Source organism: Anas acuta, chromosome 14 (assembly GCF_963932015.1).
Source record: "Anas acuta chromosome 14, bAnaAcu1.1, whole genome shotgun sequence".
NCBI lineage: Eukaryota > Metazoa > Chordata > Aves > Anseriformes > Anatidae > Anas > Anas acuta.
Genome location: NC_088992.1, coordinates 12,273,142 through 12,292,080, shown reverse-complemented (window position 1 = coordinate 12,292,080; position 18,939 = coordinate 12,273,142). Strand labels below are relative to the sequence as shown.

Here is an 18,939-nt window from a genome sequence, read left to right as displayed (position 1 = left end):
TATATATATATAAAACTGAACAGCTAGCCTCCATAAGAAGTTCCAAACCAGGAACTGAGGGGATCAACATATTTATGACAGTTAAAAAAAAAAAACATCGTAAGGGGACTACACACAACAATTCCATTAAAAGGAACAGCAATGCAGTGGAAGTAGAACGAGTAGAACACCAAAGGTGTTCTCCCATCTCCCATTCCATTACAAGACTTTTGTGAAAAGTAGGAAGACTCCAACACTGCTGTCTCATGAGCATCAGACAACCCACCAACTGCACCCAGCTGCAATGAGCATGAGCTGGGCACAGGGAAAACATCCGATCACATTTACCAGCACTCCCAGGACACAGGACAGGCCAGTCACCACAGGACGCATATAACTGGCACAGTCAGATCCTCTGAAGCTGTCCTCTAACAAAACACTTTGCCGGATGCAGAAAAACAGTTCTCTGTTGCTCTGTTTATTGCTCTGTCCTCCTGCTCTGCTCTTCTACCTCTCTATTGCAAACTTCACAAATAGCATGATTAAAATGGGACAAACATTATATGATTTTTGCTGCACCTTCCCTTTTAACAATGACTTTCTGGCAGTAAACAGAGTGGAAAAGTTAATCTGTCTTCAAGGAGCATAGAAAAAGACAGGGGAAAACGGCATGCCTTGCTGAGAGCAGAGGCATAGCGATCGCGAGCAAATGCAGCTCTACACAGAAGCTGAGCAACAGCAGGATAGGGAAGGAGTCAGACTCATTTCCTCTGATATATTTTGACCTGCACAAGACAAGGCCCCCTGCAACATCATCTAATTCTACTTCAGCCCTCCACCCAATGACGACAAATCCCTTTTTCAAGGGAAATCACCCACTCCACTTCCTGGTCCACTTCTCTGCAATGAGTCATTTTTTTCCATCTTGCTCAACACAACCCAGAGGAGACAGAGGGATTCACAACTGATGCAGTGAAAATTCTCACAAGGCATATAACCTCAAATGATATTCTGGACATTTCAATACCACATACAATTCTCAACATATGCAAGACCTTCAAATCGTGTCTCTTGGAGCCTGGGAAAAGGACCTGCCCAGGAATACTCTGAGACCGTTTTGCCTCAGGAATCACTTTAGGCACCCTTGATCCCCCATTCTTGAATGTGTGTTTTCAACACAAGTAGATACCTCCTCTTCTTCTCTTATGGCATATAATGCAGACTATTGATTTCCTTTTCCCTGAGGCAGTGGGACTTCCCCCCAAAGGTCATGGTTCACTTCAGAATAAGGCCAGGTCCCATTCAGTGCCATTGCCACATCCACCTCTGCCAGATGACAAACTTTCTCTTCCCAACACAATGCTCACTCCAACTTTCACACACCCTTCCCAGCAATGACAGATCTGAAACCTGCAAAACCCTGCCAATGGTCCCATATGCACAGGGACCATCTTGCAGATTCCCTGGAAGAACATCAAAACAGGCCAGTGTGCCTCCTTCAAAAACAGATGTAATGACAGCTAACATCAATGAGTATTGACTTCATTCTGAGAGATGACAACCCTGTTGGTGAAGGAGTGAGACACAAACATCATGGCATCGGTGTTAGAAGCTGCAATAGCTTTACAGCATCCTGCATGGATAGAGGATTTCACAGCATCACTTATCCGAAAACATGAGGCCAAGACTGTTCTGCTTTTCCAGCTACACAAGATGTTTCCTAAATGGCCCTGAAGAAAACAACGTAACAACAGTAGGCCCAGCAGTCAGCTCCTTAAAGGGCTTTCAATAGTGCCTGCTGGAGAGTCACAACCAGACCAACTCTTCCTGGAGTGCAGTCCTTACTCAGAAACAGTAACATTCAGAAATGTTACACACCAGTAACCAACCGGATTGGCAGAGACCATGTTGTGATGAAAATCCTTGTAAAATTACTTCCACATCCACGCCGTTTCAATGACCTACGTGCCATGAAATATCAACAGAAAACAGAACAGAAGAACTGGTAAAGAAAAAAAATAAAAAAAAACAAGGGGCAACCTACCGTGCCCGAAGAGTACGGGGAGAGCGAAGGTCCCTTCTCGGCAGAAGCGTTTTCTGCCGCGGGGCCGGGCGGCGGCGGGCAGTTGGGGCTGAAAACCATCAGGTCGCTCTTGCCCGCGCCGTCCGCCACGCACAGGCTCCGGCTCTGGCGCTGCGAGTACGACCAGCTGCCCACCTCGCTGGCGCACACCAGCGTCGCCGGCCCGGGCCCCGCCAGCACGGCCGCCCGCGGCGCCCAGCGCGACGCCCCGTACAGCACCACCGCCAGCAGGAACAGGCTCGACACCGCGCAGATGGCCACCACCAGCCACACGTTCGTCGCCGCCGCCGCCGCCGCCGCGCCGCCCTCCGCGCCCGCCGCCGGCCGCACACCCGCCCCCGACGACGACGCCCCCGCCGCCGCCGCCGCCGCCGACAGCGCCGCCTCGGCGCCCTCCACCAGCGACACGCTCAGCGTGGCCGTGGCCGAGCGCGACGGCTCCCCGTGGTCCCGCACCACGATCAGCAGCCTCTGCCGCGGGCCGTCCGCCTCCTCCAGCGCCCGCGCCGTGCTCACCTCGCCGCTGTACAGCCCCACGCGGAACGGGCCCTTGCCCCGCGGCTCCCACAGCTCGTAGCGCAGCCACGCGTTGTAGCCCGAGTCCGCGTCCACCGCGCGGATCTTCGCCACCACCTGCCCCGCCGGCGCCCCCCACGCCGCCCACGCCCACAGCGACCCCGGCGCCGACGCCTCGCCCGCAGCCCAGGGCCCCGGCCCGCCGCCGGCAGGCGGCAGCAGCGCCGGCGCGTTGTCGTTCTCGTCCACCACGAACAGCTGCACCGTGGCGTTGCCGCACAGCGGCGGCTCGCCCGCGTCCACCGCACGCACCTCGAACTGCAGCACCTGCAGCTCCTCGTAGTCCAGGGGCCGCAGCGCCCACAGACGCCCGCTCTCCGCGTCCACCGACACGTAGCTCGACGCCGGACGCCACCCCGACCCCGCGCCCGCGCCCGACCAAGCGCCCGCGCCCGCGCCGCCCTCCGCCACCGAGTAGCTCACGCGCCCGTTGCCCGCCTCGTCCGGGTCCCGCGCCCACAGCCGCGCCAGCTCCGCGCCCGCCGCGTTGTTCTCCCGCGCCAGCACCGTGTACACGGCCTGCGCGAACGCCGGCGCGTTGTCGTTCACGTCCGACACCGGCACCCGCAGCCCGCGGCTGGCGCGCAGCGGCGGCGCCCCGCCGTCCTCCGCCCGCACCTCCACCTCGTACTCCGACACCCGCTCCCGGTCCAGCGCCTCCCGCAGCACCAGCGAGTACGAGCCCGCGAACGTCGCCACCAGCCCGAACGGCGCCGGCGGCCACACCGCGCAGCGCACCCGCCCGTTCGCCCCCGAGTCCCGGTCCGACACGCTCAGCAGCGCCACCACCGTCCCCACCGACGCGTCCTCGGGCACCGGCACCGACAGCGACGTCACCCACACCTCGGGCGCGTTGTCGTTCACGTCCAACACCTCTAGCATCACGCCGCAGTGCCCTGATAAAGGCGGAACTCCCATGTCTCTCGCTTCGATTTGTAACTCGTATAATCGCACTTCTTCAAAGTCCAGGGGGCCCTGGACACGGATCTCTCCCGTCCTCGGATCAATGCTGAAGACATCTCTCTTGGCAGCAGGAAGTGAACTGACGATGCTGAACGAGAACTCGTGATTAATTCCCTCGTCCGGGTCTGTAGCGCCCACCCGAGTCACTAATGTTCCCTCTGCCGCGTTCTCAGGCAGCCGCACTTTATACACCGACTGGTTGAACTCGGGCGCGTTGTCGTTCGCGTCCAGCACCGACACCAACAGCTCCACCGTGCCCGTCAGTGCCGGCCGGCCCCCGTCAATCGCCGACAGCACCAGACGGTGCTCGGCCAACGACTCGCGGTCCAAACCTTTCGTCAGTACCAGGAACAGCGACTTCATATTTTCATCTGAAGATTTCATATCCAGAGCGAAGTGCTCGCTGGGGCTGAGGGTATAGGAGAGCTGCGCGTTGGCTCCGATATCCGCATCCGACGCGCCCTCCAGCGGGAAACGGGATCCCGGCAGAGACGATTCCGCGATGCTGAGGTTCTTGGTGGCGGCGGGGAAGAGCGGCGCATTGTCGTTGATGTCGGTGACCTCCACCTCCACGTGGAAGACGCGCAGCGGCCGCTCCAGCAGCACCTCCAGGCGCAGGGCGCAGGGCGCGCTCTTCCCGCACAGCTCCTCCCGGTCCAGCCGCGAGCTCACCACCAGCGCCCCGCTCGCCCCGCTCACCTCCACGCTCGCCCGCCGGCCCTGCGCCACCAGCCGCAGCCGCCGCGCCTCCGCCTCGCCCGCCTCCAGGCCCAGGTCCTGCGCCAGCCGCCCCACCACCGTGCCGCCCTTGGCTTCCTCCGGCACCGAGTAGCGCACCTGCCCGCCGCCCAGCGCCCAGGCCGCCTGCAGCACCAGCACCCGCACCACGGCCCGCACGCACACCACCATGGCCGCCGCCGCCGCCCGCGCCCCGCACGGCTCCCAACGCCGCCGCCGCCGCTCTCCTGCCCGCCCCGCGCCGCTCCCCCCGCGCGCACAGCCGCCCTTCCCGCCGCCCCGGGGCGGAGCCGCCCTCCCGCCGCTCCCGCGCCGTTCCTGAGCCTGCAGCGACACCGTGTGCTCCGACGCCTCACTCGCGCCCGCCGCCGACAGCACGACAGCGACACCGACACCGCCGCGCGGGACAGGACACCCCCGCCACTCGCGGGACACACCACGGACACGGCGCCGACACCCACCCCAGCACAGCCCGAGACAGCAGCGACAACCAGGGGGCAACAGCCCCGCAGCGCCGCCCTCCACACGCCGCTCCCCGCACACCGACCGGCTCCTCCCAGCCCCTGCTTGCTTCCTTTCCCGTCTCTCTCCTCCTTTGTTTCTCCTCCATTCTCTCTCTTGCTTGCTTTCCTGCTTGCTTCTTGTTTGCTTGCTTTCTTCTGCATGCATACTTCTTTCTTTCTTTCTCCCTCTTCCTTCTTCCACTTCTTTCCTTCTCGTACTATTTTCCTTCTTTCCCTTTGTTCCTTCATTCTCGCTATTACTTCTTTCCCTTTGTTCCTTTTTTCTCGTCTTTCCTTCTTTCTGAACCTTATTTCCTTCTTCATATGTCTTCATTCTTTCTCTCGGTTCCTTCAGTATTCCTTTATATTATTTTTTCATTCGATTTCTTCTTCCTTTTAATTCCTATGTTACTTCGTTTTTTCTTTTACTTCCTTTCAGTCTTCCTTTCAGTCTGGAGCAGCGTGTGCGCTCCACATGCCACTCCCCGCACATCGACCAGCTGCCAGCACTGCATGCATGACGCCGACGGAGGCTCCTCCTTGATTCTTTTCTTGCTTGCTTGCTTCCTTCCTTCCTTTCTAGTCTCTCTCCTCCTTTGCTTCTCCTCCATTCTCTCTCTTGCTTGCTTTCTTTCTTCCTTCTACCTTGTCTGTGTTCTTCTCGACATCTTCTTTTCTTTCTTCACTTCTTTCCTTCTTTCTGAAACTTCGTTCCTTCTTGATATAACTTCATTCTTTCTCTTTTCCATCGTTATTCATTTGTTTTTATTTTTTAATTCGATTTCTTTTTCCCTTTTCTTTCTATGCTCCTTCCTTTTTTTCTTTTATTTTCTTTCAATCTTTCAATTCCTTCTTTTAGTCTTACAACTTATTACTGGTTTCCTTCTTTCCTTCACTCCTTCTATCCATCTCCTTCTCTCCCTCTCCTCTTCTCATGTTTCCCTTCCTTATATTAGCCTTCATAACCTTTCCATTGCCCTCCTTGCCCTTTTTTCGTCTTCCTTCACTATTTTCCTCTCCTTTATCAAAACGCTGTCCAAATGCCTACAACATCAAGTGCACCATCAAGCACAGACATGACCCCAGCCAAGCTCTCTTCTTCATCTTCCTCGTGGCCTTTCATTGAGCTCTCTACAGTGTTCCTCAGCACTCATGAGGACAACATCCCCCCAGGAGTTACTTTTCCAGAGAACTCGCTCTCCTCCTCTCAATAGGCCACTGCAGACCATGCTACCAGGATCCCCACTGCAAAGAGGCTCTAAGGACTCCAAACAGCTCAGGTGAGTCTTTCATTCCGCAACAAAAACCCAGCACACCCCAGCTCACAAATCCTCCAAAAATGGAAAAAAAACAAAAACAAAAAAAAAAAACACAGTGCAACCACAGGTCGCTTACACTCCCACACACCTCAGGGAAGATGCATTAGTTGGCACTCACTTGCCACCCACATGCTGAGTGGTAAGCTCTTGCTTTCCTTTTCAGGTACACATCCACTGCCAGAACAATCCAGCAGGAAGATCCTCTGGACACAGGGCAATCACTCCCACCAGAAACATCTCATCTGTAATGTGAGCTAACCATCACACAACCCAACAACTCCACGAAGGTAACACCACTACTTTTTCATTGAAAAAAAATACCTTGACCACCAACACCCCCCCCCCCCCCACCAGAGAAACACAGTACAATCCCTCCTTTACATGTCTTTCTAGCCACCCACTCACACTGAGCTGCGAAGAAAAGGGAAAGGAATGTGATCATGCAACAGGACTCTGCTGCTCCAAACCTACAGCCTACAGCCTCCAAACCTAGGCTAGACTCCATCCATCCAACACAAACTTATTGCTGTTAAATAGCAGAAATCTTGCATAGCTCTCTTGAACACATCTTCTTGGAGTACAAGCCACTTACCTATAGGATCAGTGCTTGCTTGCTTAGAAAAAGAAGCATTTCTATGACAGGAGAATGGCTTGTAAAACACAATTTCTTTAAAAGCTATCAGAGATTTCTGGGGAAGATGGATGGAAATTTTCCTTCAGCTACGTAACACCTTGGAAGTCATTAGACACCACACGCTGCTCCCATACCAATGTTGATGTTCTAGAATGAGCCATGCTACAAGAGACGCATCATCTTGACCAAGGCCAACTATGCAAGAGCACAGACTGGGAAAGTCAAATGCACAAAGATTACACGCACAAAGATTACACGCATCATGTCTCCTTAGAAATGTCCTCTATTTCTGATAGCAGGCAGACACCAGGGGAAGGGACTCTTGCACATGGGAGAAACTGTTCTCCCCATTGGAACCAACATGCTTGTCTGAAGGCTCCAATCATACAGTCATTCCCCAGGAACTGGTCAGTCCTTCCAACGTAATGGGAACACAACTAAACAGTAAAAAAAAACATACATCTCTCTCAAACACATATTTATTGCATATGAATAACTTACCAGTAGTATCAGTGGTTGCTTGCTCAGAAAAAGGAATAGATTTGTGGATGGAGAATTTGTATAAAAGGGAAATTTTCGTTTAAAGTTTTCAGTGATTTCTAGAGAAGGTGGACTGAACAGAAATCATCGAGTTCAGCAAAAGATCCCCAATCATGGGAGAGTGAGCTGTGCTTCCTGACTTGGAGCTATCACAAAGGAAGCTACCATGCAGGAGAGGAGAAAATGAAAGGATCCCATTCCCACTTCAGCAAAACACGACCTTTGCCAAAAACATGAAGACAGTGATCGCTTCTTCCTCTCCTCCCCATTTCTTGGCAAAGGCCACACTGCAGCTTCCATCCAGCATCTCCGTTTCCCACACACACAAGGCTCATTTCCTACTCAACACCATCCTGCCCATTGCAAAATGCCCGCCACCACTCCAAGCTGCTTGCAAAATTACTGCCACAACACCTGGATGTTGTTCCACCCCACTGACAGAATCCAGCTCCAAATCCAACTCTGAGCATCACCCTCTGCACAACCTCGCCTTCTCCCACCACAAACAGCACTCTCAAGGTATTAAACTGGCTCAGCAAACTCTGATGGAAATGGTGAAAGCTGGCCCAATGAACAACATTTACAGCAGCTTCTGCTGGAGCAGCCACTCCTCGTGCTCAGGAACACAGGAGTCAAAGGCCATCTGACAGACTGCTGAAAAAGCTGACCTATGGTACAGAACAGTGAGGTGAAGGAAAACCAAGTTGAAAGACAAAAACAAAACTACGCAGAACCTTACGAGGCCCTGGAACATCAGGACAGGAATTGACCCAAATTGCCTTCCTTGGAGACAGACAGACCTTCACAGGATGAGGCCCTCACCAGCCTCATCTAACTGCAGTGTTCTTCCCGCTCTCAGCAAGGAAACCACAGACATCCATGTGCCACCTTCAACACGAGGTACCTTAAGATCCTATCACATGGGAAGCAAGAGGCAGACCTGAAAGCCAATGACATTCTCTCAATGACAACCTCTGCTCTGAACAGTGCAAAAAACAGCACCAACACACACATGGGCAACTACCCAAGTGTCTGCCCTCTGTCAGCAGCCACAACTCAACAGACTACATCTCATCCACCATTACCAACAGATTTCCAATATGAGAGAAGAAAAACAGTAGAGTGGGGAGTGGGATGTTTTCATTACAGGAGAGATGAAAACTATAGTATTCTAGTCCACTTCATTGAAACACAAGCTCTGGACAACATTGAGAATACAGACAGCACTTCTTCCTGTCTATCTCAAGAATACAATCAGAGGGAAGACTGCAGTGACATTTTGACAACTCAGGAAGAATCATCCCTAGTGGGAAAAGGTCCTGCCTGAGCAACAACACTCCACCTTCAGACAGACATGATTAAAGGTGCCTATGAAGATACCTTCACAAGCAGAAACATCACAACAACAGGGAGTGAGGACAAGCAGAACTTGATTGCACAGGACCCTGAGGAAAGTCATCATTCTTCACACCTTGCTGTCTCCAATCACTTGACTGGAGGCCCCTGAGGTTCTGTTCTACATAAACCATGCTGCCATGCTCTCAACTTACTCAAGCTTCATCCACAGGCAAGAAGAGGATCCCCAGGGAAACTACCAGGCAAAGACTCAAAACACACAGAGCAAGGAAGGCATGTGGAAGCATGAATAACACACTGCCTCTCATCCTCAGAAAGAGATCACAGATGAATTTATGGGAATTCTGAGAGGCTCCTGGCTGAGGAGCACAGTGTGCCAGGCTTCTTCTCCGTGTCGTCTTCTGGCATATTCTGTCCTGCACCCTGGGAAATCAGATCTCCAGGAGAGTACTTCCAAACCAGGATTGAGGAACACTTGCATGCACGCTAACACAGATGGAAAACCTCAAAAACCATGATAAGCAGATTACCACCACACCCACAAAATAACAAACAAACTATAAAACCATTTTTACTACACAGGTTTCAAGTATGAACTGAATGAGAAAGAATAGTGCCTACAGGACCAGCACCACTGTTCATATCACCAGTCCTTCAGCAATCTCAGGTGGAAATACTGCATGCCAGTAAGAAGCAGGATTTGTGGAACCCATGTCATGAAAGCTCCAAGCACAATCTCCATTGATTTTATTCTCAAGATTGGCAAAACCTTCACATCATGTCACTTCAAGCCTGGAAAAGGATCTTGCCCAGGAACACTCTGAGACCACTCTGATTACGGATTCACTTTAGGCACCCTTGATCCCCCATTCTGGAATGTGGGTTTTCAACACAAGTAGGCACCTCTTCTTCTACTCTTAAGGCATGCAATGCAGACTATTGATTTCCTTTTCCCTGAAGCAGTGGGACTTCCCCCCACAGGTCGCGGTTCACTTCAGAATAAGTTCACTTATTCAGAATGGTTCACTGCCATTGCCACATTCATCCCCACCTGATTACATCATTTCCCTTCCCACCCCCATGGATCACTCCAGCTTTCACAGACCCTTCCCATCAATCACAGCTACAAAATATATATATATATTCCAATGGTACCAAATCCATCATGTCTGGCAGACTCTTTGTAATAACTTCTAAGCAGGGCTCTGTGTGAAATGCCACTTCCCTAACAAGGAATACAAATCCACAGTCAGAAAAGCCCAAAGACCCAAATGTCACCTTCATCATTTCTTCTTGACAGGACAATCAAAACACACCAAAACAAAGTTCTCAACGAGAACAAAAACAAAACACTGCACAATGATAATAGCAGGCTTGTCATTGAGCTACATAAAGGGCTTTCAGTAGTGCCTGCTGGAAAGTCACCACCAGACCGACTCTTCCTGGACTGCAGTCCTTCAACAGTCTCAAGTAGAGCTGCTTCAAACCAGTAACCAACAGGACTTGCAGAGACCATGACATGACAGCTCTAATGAAAATTGGCATTGATTTCATTCTCTCTGAGAAAAACTGAACAACTGGTTTCAATATGATGTCCCAAAGCAAGAGATGAGGAGATCTTGGAGACACAAATAGAGAGATGCAAATGCCGCCATCAGCTGATTACAGACAGTAGCACAATAATAGGACCAGGCATACATGGACACAACTAGAACAAGTTGAACAGACACAAACGGTGGTCACTGGCCCCATGCCACATTTGCAACAGTGTGTAAGAGGAATAAGACACCAATATTGAGGTACCATAGGTATCAGACATGAGAATGACTTTCCACCATCATGCATTGAGAGAAGATTTCACAGCAGACCCTGTACAGCATGAGAGGTCCACAGAAAGGCCCTGTCCTGGCAGCAGGAGCAGGAATCCAAGCACACCAGCACTTGCCAGGCCCCACGCTGAGGCACAGACCCTGGCCACAGCACTGTTGACACTCGCAGCTCAAGCACCTGATGAGCACTGAGCAGCCGTGGGCCCAGGGGCTGCACCTGGCTGCCACAACCGCTTCTGAGGGGGCAGCTTGGAGTCAGATCTTCTGAAATTGTCCTTGAACAAAATGCCTTGGATGATGCAGAAAAACAGTTCTCTGTTTCTTGCCCCGATCTCCCAGTGTGCTCTTCTACCTCCGTATTCCAAAGCACCCAAAAGGCATACTCATAAAGGGGGAAGTATAACATGCTTCATACTGCATCATGGCTTTCCAAAACAATCTACTGGTGAAAAAATATTGCACATTTTCAAGGGGCATAGAACACACTTGATCTTTTACACTTGTTCTATTAACAACCCTTTGTGAAAAATAGTAAGACACCAACAGCATGGTGTCAACAGCATCAGCCACTACAACTAAGCAACATCACAAATGGAGAGAAGACTTCAGAGCTGAACCCTGCCACAGACAGCATCTTTCACAAAAACACCAGGAGAAAAGTGTCTAGGTGCTAAATCTACACAAGAGGAAAATTAACTTCACCACCTGATTACAGACAATACCCCCAAATAGCACCAGGCATACATGGCTACAAGTAGAATAAGTTAAACAGACACCAACAGTGTTCACCTGCCCCACATCCCATTTCTAAAAGTGTGTGTGAAGGTGCTAGGCACCAATATCATATTATCATCAGCATCTGACAGTACAATGACTTTCCAGCATCACACATGAAATGAAGACGTCACACCTGACCCCTTGACAATATCTTGACCAAAAAACACAATGAAAACATTCGTCAGCAAGTGTTCAGGTGTTGTAATAACACCAGAGTTTTCCAGAAGAGCCCTGTCCCAACACCAGGAGCAGGGCTCCGGGCACAACAGACCTTGGCAGGACCCGCGCTGGGCCCCAGACTCATGTCCTACTGCTGTTCGCACTAGCAGTTCGAGCATCTGATGAACACCGAGCTGCCGTGGACCCGGGGGCTGTGCCCAGCTGCCACAACCGATTACAAGGGGGCAGCCAGGAGACGGGGTGGGGAAGGAAAGGGAGGAGAAGCAGGCAAGATTAAAGAGCAAGGACACAGGCAATGAAGAGGGAGAAGACGAGGGGGAGGAAGAGGGCAAGATTAAAGAGCTTCAGAATAAGGCCAGGTCCCATTCAGTGCCATTGCCACATTCACCTCCGCCAGATGACACACTTTCCCTTCCCAACACAATGCTCACTCCAACTTTCACACACCCTTCCCAGCAATGACAGATCTGAAACCTGCAAAACCCTGCCAATGGTCCCATATGCACAGGGACCATCTTGCACATTCACTTGCAGATTCACTGAAAAAACATCAAAACAGGCCAGTGTGCCTCTTTCAAACAGAGATGTAATGACATCTAACATCAATGGGTATTGACTTCATTCTGAGAGATGACAACCCTGTTGGTGAAGGAGTGAGACACAAACATCATGGCATCAGTGTTAGATGCTGCAATAGCTTTGCAGCATCCTGCATGGATAGAGGACTTCACAGCATCACTTATTCGAAAACATAAGGCCAAGACTGTTCTGGTTTTCCAGCTACATAAGACGTTTCCTAAATGGCCCTGCAGAAAAAAACGTAAAAACAGTAGTTCGGGCATTCAGCTACTTAAAGGGCTTTCAGTAGTGCCTGCTGCACAGTCACCACCAGACCAACTCTTCCTGGACTGCAGTCCTTCAACTGTCTCCAACAGAAATGCTACACACCAGTAACCAACAGGATTGGCAGAGACCATGTTGTGATGAAAATCCTTGTAAAATTACTTCCACAACAACATCGTTTCAATGACCTACGTGCCATGAAATATCATCGGAAAACAGAACAGAAGAAGTGGGAAAAAATAAAAAACAAGGGCAACCTACCGTGCCAGAAGAGTACGGGGAGAGCGAAGGTCCCTTCTCGGCAGAAGCGTTTTCTGCCGCGGGGCCGGGCGGCGGCGGGCAGTTGGGGCTGAAAACCATCAGGTCGCTCTTGCCCGCGCCGTCCGCCACGCACAGGCTCCGGCTCTGGCGCTGCGAGTACGACCAGCTGCCCACCTCGCTGGCGCACACCAGCGTCGCCGGCCCGGGCCCCGCCAGCACGGCCGCCCGCGGCGCCCAGCGCGACGCCCCGTACAGCACCACCGCCAGCAGGAACAGGCTCGACACCGCGCAGATGGCCACCACCAGCCACACGTTCGTCGCCGCCGCCGCCGCCGCCGCGCCGCCCTCCGCGCCCGCCGCCGGCCGCACACCCGCCCCCGACGACGACGCCCCCGCCGCCGCCGCCGACAGCGCCGCCTCGGCGCCCTCCACCAGCGACACGCTCAGCGTGGCCGTGGCCGAGCGCGACGGCTCCCCGTGGTCCCGCACCACGATCAGCAGCCTCTGCCGCGGGCCGTCCGCCTCCTCCAGCGCCCGCGCCGTGCTCACCTCGCCGCTGTACAGCCCCACGCGGAACGGGCCCTTGCCCCGCGGTTCCCACAGCTCGTAGCGCAGCCACGCGTTGTAGCCCGAGTCCGCGTCCACCGCGCGGATCTTCGCCACCACCTGCCCCGCCGGCGCCCCCCACGCCGCCCACGCCCACAGCGACCCCGGCGCCGACGCCGACGCCGACGCCTCGCCCGCAGCCCAGGGCCCCGGCCCGCCGCCGGCAGGCGGGAGCAGCGCCGGCGCGTTGTCGTTCTCGTCCACCACGAACAGCTGCACCGTGGCGTTGCCGCACAGCGGCGGCTCGCCCGCGTCCACCGCACGCACCTCGAACTGCAGCACCTGCAGCTCCTCGTAGTCCAGGGGCCGCAGCGCCCACAGACGCCCGCTCTCCGCGTCCACCGACACGTAGCTCGACGCCGGACGCCACCCCGCGCCCGACCCCGCGCCCGCGCCGCCCTCCGCCACCGAGTAGCTCACGCGCCCGTTGCCCGCCTCGTCCGGGTCCCGCGCCCACAGCCGCGCCAGCTCCGCGCCCGCCGCGTTGTTCTCCCGCGCCAGCACCGTGTACACGGCCTGCGCGAACGCCGGCGCGTTGTCGTTCACGTCCGACACCGGCACCCGCAGCCCGCGGCTGGCGCGCAGCGGCGGCGCCCCGCCGTCCTCCGCCCGCACCTCCACCTCGTACTCCGACACCCGCTCCCGGTCCAGCGCCTCCCGCAGCACCAGCGAGTACGAGCCCGCGAACGTCGCCACCAGCCCGAACGGCGCCGGCGGCCACACCGCGCAGCGCACCCGCCCGTTCGCCCCCGAGTCCCGGTCCGACACGCTCAGCAGCGCCACCACCGTCCCCACCGACGCGTCCTCGGGCACCGGCACCGACAGCGACGTCACCCACACCTCGGGCGCGTTGTCGTTCACGTCCAGCACCTCCAGCATCACGCTGCAGTGCCCTGATAAAGGCGGAACGCCCATGTCTCTCGCCGCGATTTGTAACTCATATAACCGCACTTCTTCAAAGTCCAGGGGGCCTCGCAGACGGATCTCCCCCGACATCGGATCAATGCTGAAGACATCTCTCCTGGCAGCAGGAACTAAACTGACGATGCTGAAGGAAAATTCGTGATTAATTCCCTCGTCCAGGTCGGTGGCTCCCACTTGAGTCACCAATGTTCCCTGTGTCGCGTTCTCCGGCAGCCGCACTTTATACACCGACTGGTTGAACTGGGGCGCGTTGTCGTTCGCATCCAGCACCGACACCAACAGCTCCACCGTGCCTGTCAGAGCCGGCCTGCCCCCATCAATCGCCGTCAGCACCAGACGGTGCTCGGCCAACGACTCACGGTCCAGACCTTTCGTCAGCACCAGGAACAGCGACTTCATATTTTCATCTGAAGATTTCACGTCCAGAGCGAAGTGCTCGCTGGGGCTGAGGGTATAGGAGAGCTGCGCGTTGGCTCCGATATCCGCATCCGACGCGCCCTCCAGCGGGAAACGGGAATCGGGAGGCGAGTTTTCCGATAAACTGAGGTTTACCAGAGCGGCGGGGAAGAGCGGCGCATTGTCGTTGATGTCGGTGACCTCCACCTCCACGTGGAAGACGCGCAGCGGCCGCTCCAGCAGCACCTCCAGGCGCAGGGCGCAGGGCGCGCTCTTCCCGCACAGCTCCTCCCGGTCCAGCCGCGAGCTCACCACCAGCGCCCCGCTCGCCCCGCTCACCTCCACGCTCGCCCGCCGGCCCTGCGCCACCAGCCGCAGCCGCCGCGCCTCCGCCTCGCCCGCCTCCAGGCCCAGGTCCTGCGCCAGCCGCCCCACCACCGTGCCGCCCTTGGCTTCCTCCGGCACCGAGTAGCGCACCTGCCCGCCGCCCAGCGCCCAGGCCGCCTGCAGCACCAGCACCCGCACCACAGGCCCCCACCTCAGCCGTGTTGGTCCGCAAACGCCCATTGCTGTCACCAATTTCGTCTTCTCTCCACCATGTAGGTCCTGATGTGTATATTTATAGTTTCTGGCTGCACTCGGTATTAGGATCCTCTTGCAATGGCTGCGCGTCCTCTTCCTTGCAGCTCTTTCTGTCATCTGCGTTATTTCTCACGGGTACCGGAAGGTGCTCCCCTCATCCTCCCCCTTTTTCATCATGCGTTTATTATGTCAGAGCGGCATCATGTGGCAGTCTGTAGGTATTGCTTCTTACCGTGCTCTGCATATCGCCTTTAATTAGCTCCGGTTTTGCCATTTTCCATTCCAGGCACTTCTGTTTGAGGTTGTTGCCGAGTACTCACCTGCAACGCTTTTCACTGTACTAGTTCAGGAGAAGTGCATATAGTTTTCTTTACAATGTGACGCTAACTAATCATTCACAGTTCTTTTCCAAGTGACACTATCATGCCATGAAATGTGCTGAATGTATTTGACAGCTCCCAAAATCACCGTGATCGGTGTTCCTGTTAGAAACCTTGAGGTCTAAATGAAGCGTTTCTGAAAACATGCTCTATTTAATGCCGTTCTATTCATACTTTACAACCAAATAAATCTAAACCTCTCTTGTAGACAAAACACCCGGAAGCGGATTCTCAGACTGATAGAGTAACTCTTACAAGGACTGTGAGCAGGGGGCGAAGTCGAAACAGGGAAACAGATCCGCTTCTTCCACTCGCGGTCGCTGGGTCCTCTCCACGGCTTCCTTCAGTGGGAACTGGGCTGTTCTGCGACAGCTCCTTCCCGGGGGAGATTCCCCGTTTCCTGCCCGCTCTGCTGACAGTGCAGGGTCGTAGTAACCTTGCTGTGAAACGCTCAAAGGAAAGGAGACACGAAGCGAGAGCAAACTCTCACAAACTCTCGGAGTGGAGGCCATAGGAGGGCGGAAGGGAGAGGAGACAAGCACACTACGCGTGGATGCTGCAGTCCCTTGGGAGAAAGCGGAAGAGTCGTGTTACCGGCGAGATCCTTCCTTCAGACGAGACAGGGCTGAGATTTTCTGCTTTTAAGGGTATCTTCGCCGTTCGTGCTCGCCGCCTTCTGCAGGCACGCCGGCGGGGCAGGATGCTGCCGCTGGCGGCTCAGTGTCACCCCTCAGTATCCATTCCCAGTCCCCGGCAAAGCCCGGTGCGCTGCACTGAGAGGATTCTCCACCATCCTCTGAAACTCCAGGGCAAAGCCCACCACCTGCCTACATAGCTCTTCTCTGCCCAACTTTGCATCCGCCGTCACCTGCCTCGCGCACCGGCAGCAGCCGCGCTAAAGCCGGGAGCAAGTCGCCGCCTTATCCCTGCAGATCCCGCACACAGATCTTGGTTCAGGAGCACTGCCCACGGCTGTGCCTGCTGACCTCTCTGCTCTCCGGCTTCTCGCCGATGCATGCGGAAATCCACCGCTGAAGGTAGTCAGGCTTTCTAGGAACAGCAATCATGTCTCGAGTCCAGATCCTCCGTATCTAGTCCTTGATGCCCGCTGTATTTGGTTTATGCCGTCTTGCCTTTATCCAGTTGAAACTCAAAACGCAAAAGATGAATGCTTCTTCCTCCTGTGTCTTAGCACCTTTACTGTTTTTTTGTTTTGTTTTGTTTTTGTTTTTGTTTTTGGTTTGGTTTGGTTTGGTTTTGGTTTGGTTTTGGTTTGGTTTGTTGTTTTTTTTTAATCCCTGCCCACGACAGACTCATCGCCCCGAGGGTCATTCAGAGACACCACGTTTCCAATCCCAAATCCTTACAGATGAAGCACAGTGGATTTTCAGCCCCCGAAGAAGTCTTTCCCTCCGGCGCTGCTCCCCAGCGGAGCAGCCCAGGGAGAACGGTAATCGTGACCTCTGGCAGTCACTACTGCAGCCGGTACTGTGACTCCTTAAGCCCACGGACACGTTTCTGCCATACCCAGAATGTAACACAGCACGTTTTTTCCTTTTTTCCCATTCTTTAAGTTTAGGTATTTTCTGCGGCTCACTCTGTTACTACCACAGACGGAAAAAAAATCTATCCCGTTCAGTGTAAATGTGTTTTGTTGACTTTTCCAGGCGAAGGCAGATGGTTACTCTGTTATCAAACAGAGGAATTCCACGAGTAAGAATGTACAAGGCACGATTTTGCAAAATTAATCCAAAGACACGTTCCCGACTACTGAAATTCCTGGAAAATAAGATCTGAATGTAGAGTTGGTCTTTGGTTTGTTTGTTTCAGTTTCGTGTAGTAAAAGGAAGTAAGGGTTTAGGTGGAGATCAGCGTCTTGACTCGTGCATAGAAAGAGATGCTGGGACAGATTGTCTGTCAATAAAGCCATCGAGATCATTCCACGCGAATCCAGGACAAGATGTGTTTAAGCAGGATATATGTATTTTTCCTGCTTACCCACTTGCTAAATTCATCCACTTACCTGGAATAAGTAGATCGCCTCTGGACAAATAGTTTCCTGCCATATTCATAGTGTTGAGAATATAATACCATTGTTGGCAAAAACACAGCACTGGTTTACTTTCAAGTATCTTAGAGCTGTACTAAGGTCTAAAAGACTGCTTTAAAAAACGTAGTAGCATGTTTTAATCGGTAAGACAATTGCTAAAGAGAAAACATGCATTACTACCAAGAACAGAAGACACGGCGTCCCTCCTCCTGTGTTATGAGTAGTTGTCTGCATCATTTCTATATAATTTCTATATCCACCAAGCAGCTCGAATAAATGGTCCCACAATGCCGGAGATCTGAGCTTTGCTAGGTATAAAGATGTTTCTGGAAGCAAAGAAACAAACTATCCAAGATAATCTACAAGTTGGAAGAGATTCGTGCTTACTCAAATCCAGCCCACGTGGAATTCTCACTTTCTGATTAAATCCAGCTTCTGCAGAGGGTAAGGCAAATCCTCAAGCACTGTAGCATTGCATTGCATTGTAAACACAGATGCACAACTAATTTGCCTTTTACAACACCTGTATCTGTAATGTGAAGCCACCAAGTTCATAGGGAGAAACTGAGAAGATTCTGCAAAAAAAGCACTCGAGCTGGTGGAGTTTCTATTGTCTAACGGCTTAGTTTCCCTCTTCCGACTCTGCTGAGTCTCAGAATGGGCGCTGTGCCACGGACTGAGCAGCAGGGGAGGAGTGTTGCTCGCCCTGAGGACCCGACGGCTGACTTGGGCGTTGCTCTCCGAGCCTCCTGCATTAGACAGAAGGGGTGACTGCCTCGCTAAAGGGGTGTGAAATAACCAGGAGTTTCGGCCTCCCAAACTCAGTTTATCCATCATCAGAGATCACGGAGTGAGCGCTGGATTTTTAGAAGAGCAGGTACAGCCCAGCGGCAAGGATTTGGAGCAGCTCAGACTGGCTGGGAGGTTCGCCTCTGCCTGTCCCTTAGTCAGTGGAGACGGACAGACTTTTCCAGGGAGATTTGGAGAGCCCTATGGCGGCCCCCACAGAACTCAAAGCGTGACTTGAATTACGCTCTGAGGCAAGAGATGAAGAATTGGAGGAGGGAGAAAAGCCTCAGCTCCGGCAGTCGGTGCTGTGACCTAGGACTTTTTCCATCACCGAGACGGAAAGGGCCGAGCAGCAGCTCCGGACCAGCCGGCACAGGGTGACTGTCCCCATCGACGGGGATCCGGGACGAAGAGCCTGTTGCCTCCTGAAGGGCCAGTAAACAAAGAAATTTTTGATTTCCGTGTGTATGTCAACTGGTGAGGGTCTGTGTCGGTTGGAAGTGAGGAGCGGGTCCCTCACGCCTCTTTGACACAGCCTGGAGGCTCGAGCACGGCCCAGAAAAGCGAAGATCGGGTTTCAAAGCCTTCCCGAGACCGAAAACGTTTAAATCCAGAAGTGCCCTAAGCACGG

The 18,939-nt window shown here is 53.6% G+C and overlaps 2 protein-coding genes across 2 annotated transcripts; both read right to left on the bottom strand.

Moving 5' to 3' along the window:
• Positions 1–32: 32 nt before the first annotated feature.
• On the bottom strand, positions 33–8,046 carry LOC137864343 (protocadherin alpha-2-like). The gene has a single exon (XM_068698404.1). The coding sequence runs from the start codon at positions 5,174–5,176 to the stop codon at positions 1,958–1,960; it is 3,219 nt and encodes a 1,072-aa protein (XP_068554505.1). The 5' UTR covers positions 5,177–8,046; the 3' UTR covers positions 33–1,957.
• A 2,109-nt stretch (positions 8,047–10,155) lies between these two features.
• On the bottom strand, positions 10,156–18,806 carry LOC137864337 (protocadherin alpha-3-like). The gene has a single exon (XM_068698397.1). The coding sequence runs from the start codon at positions 15,204–15,206 to the stop codon at positions 12,501–12,503; it is 2,706 nt and encodes a 901-aa protein (XP_068554498.1). The 5' UTR covers positions 15,207–18,806; the 3' UTR covers positions 10,156–12,500.
• Positions 18,807–18,939: the final 133 nt, after the last annotated feature.

What these genes read in the sequence shown, in the direction of transcription:
- LOC137864343 (XM_068698404.1), bottom strand. Translation starts at nt 5,176, where the DNA reads ATGAAGACATATGAAGAAGGAAATAAGGTTCAGAAAGAAGGAAAGACG.
- LOC137864337 (XM_068698397.1), bottom strand. Translation starts at nt 15,206, where the DNA reads ATGACAGAAAGAGCTGCAAGGAAGAGGACGCGCAGCCATTGCAAGAGG.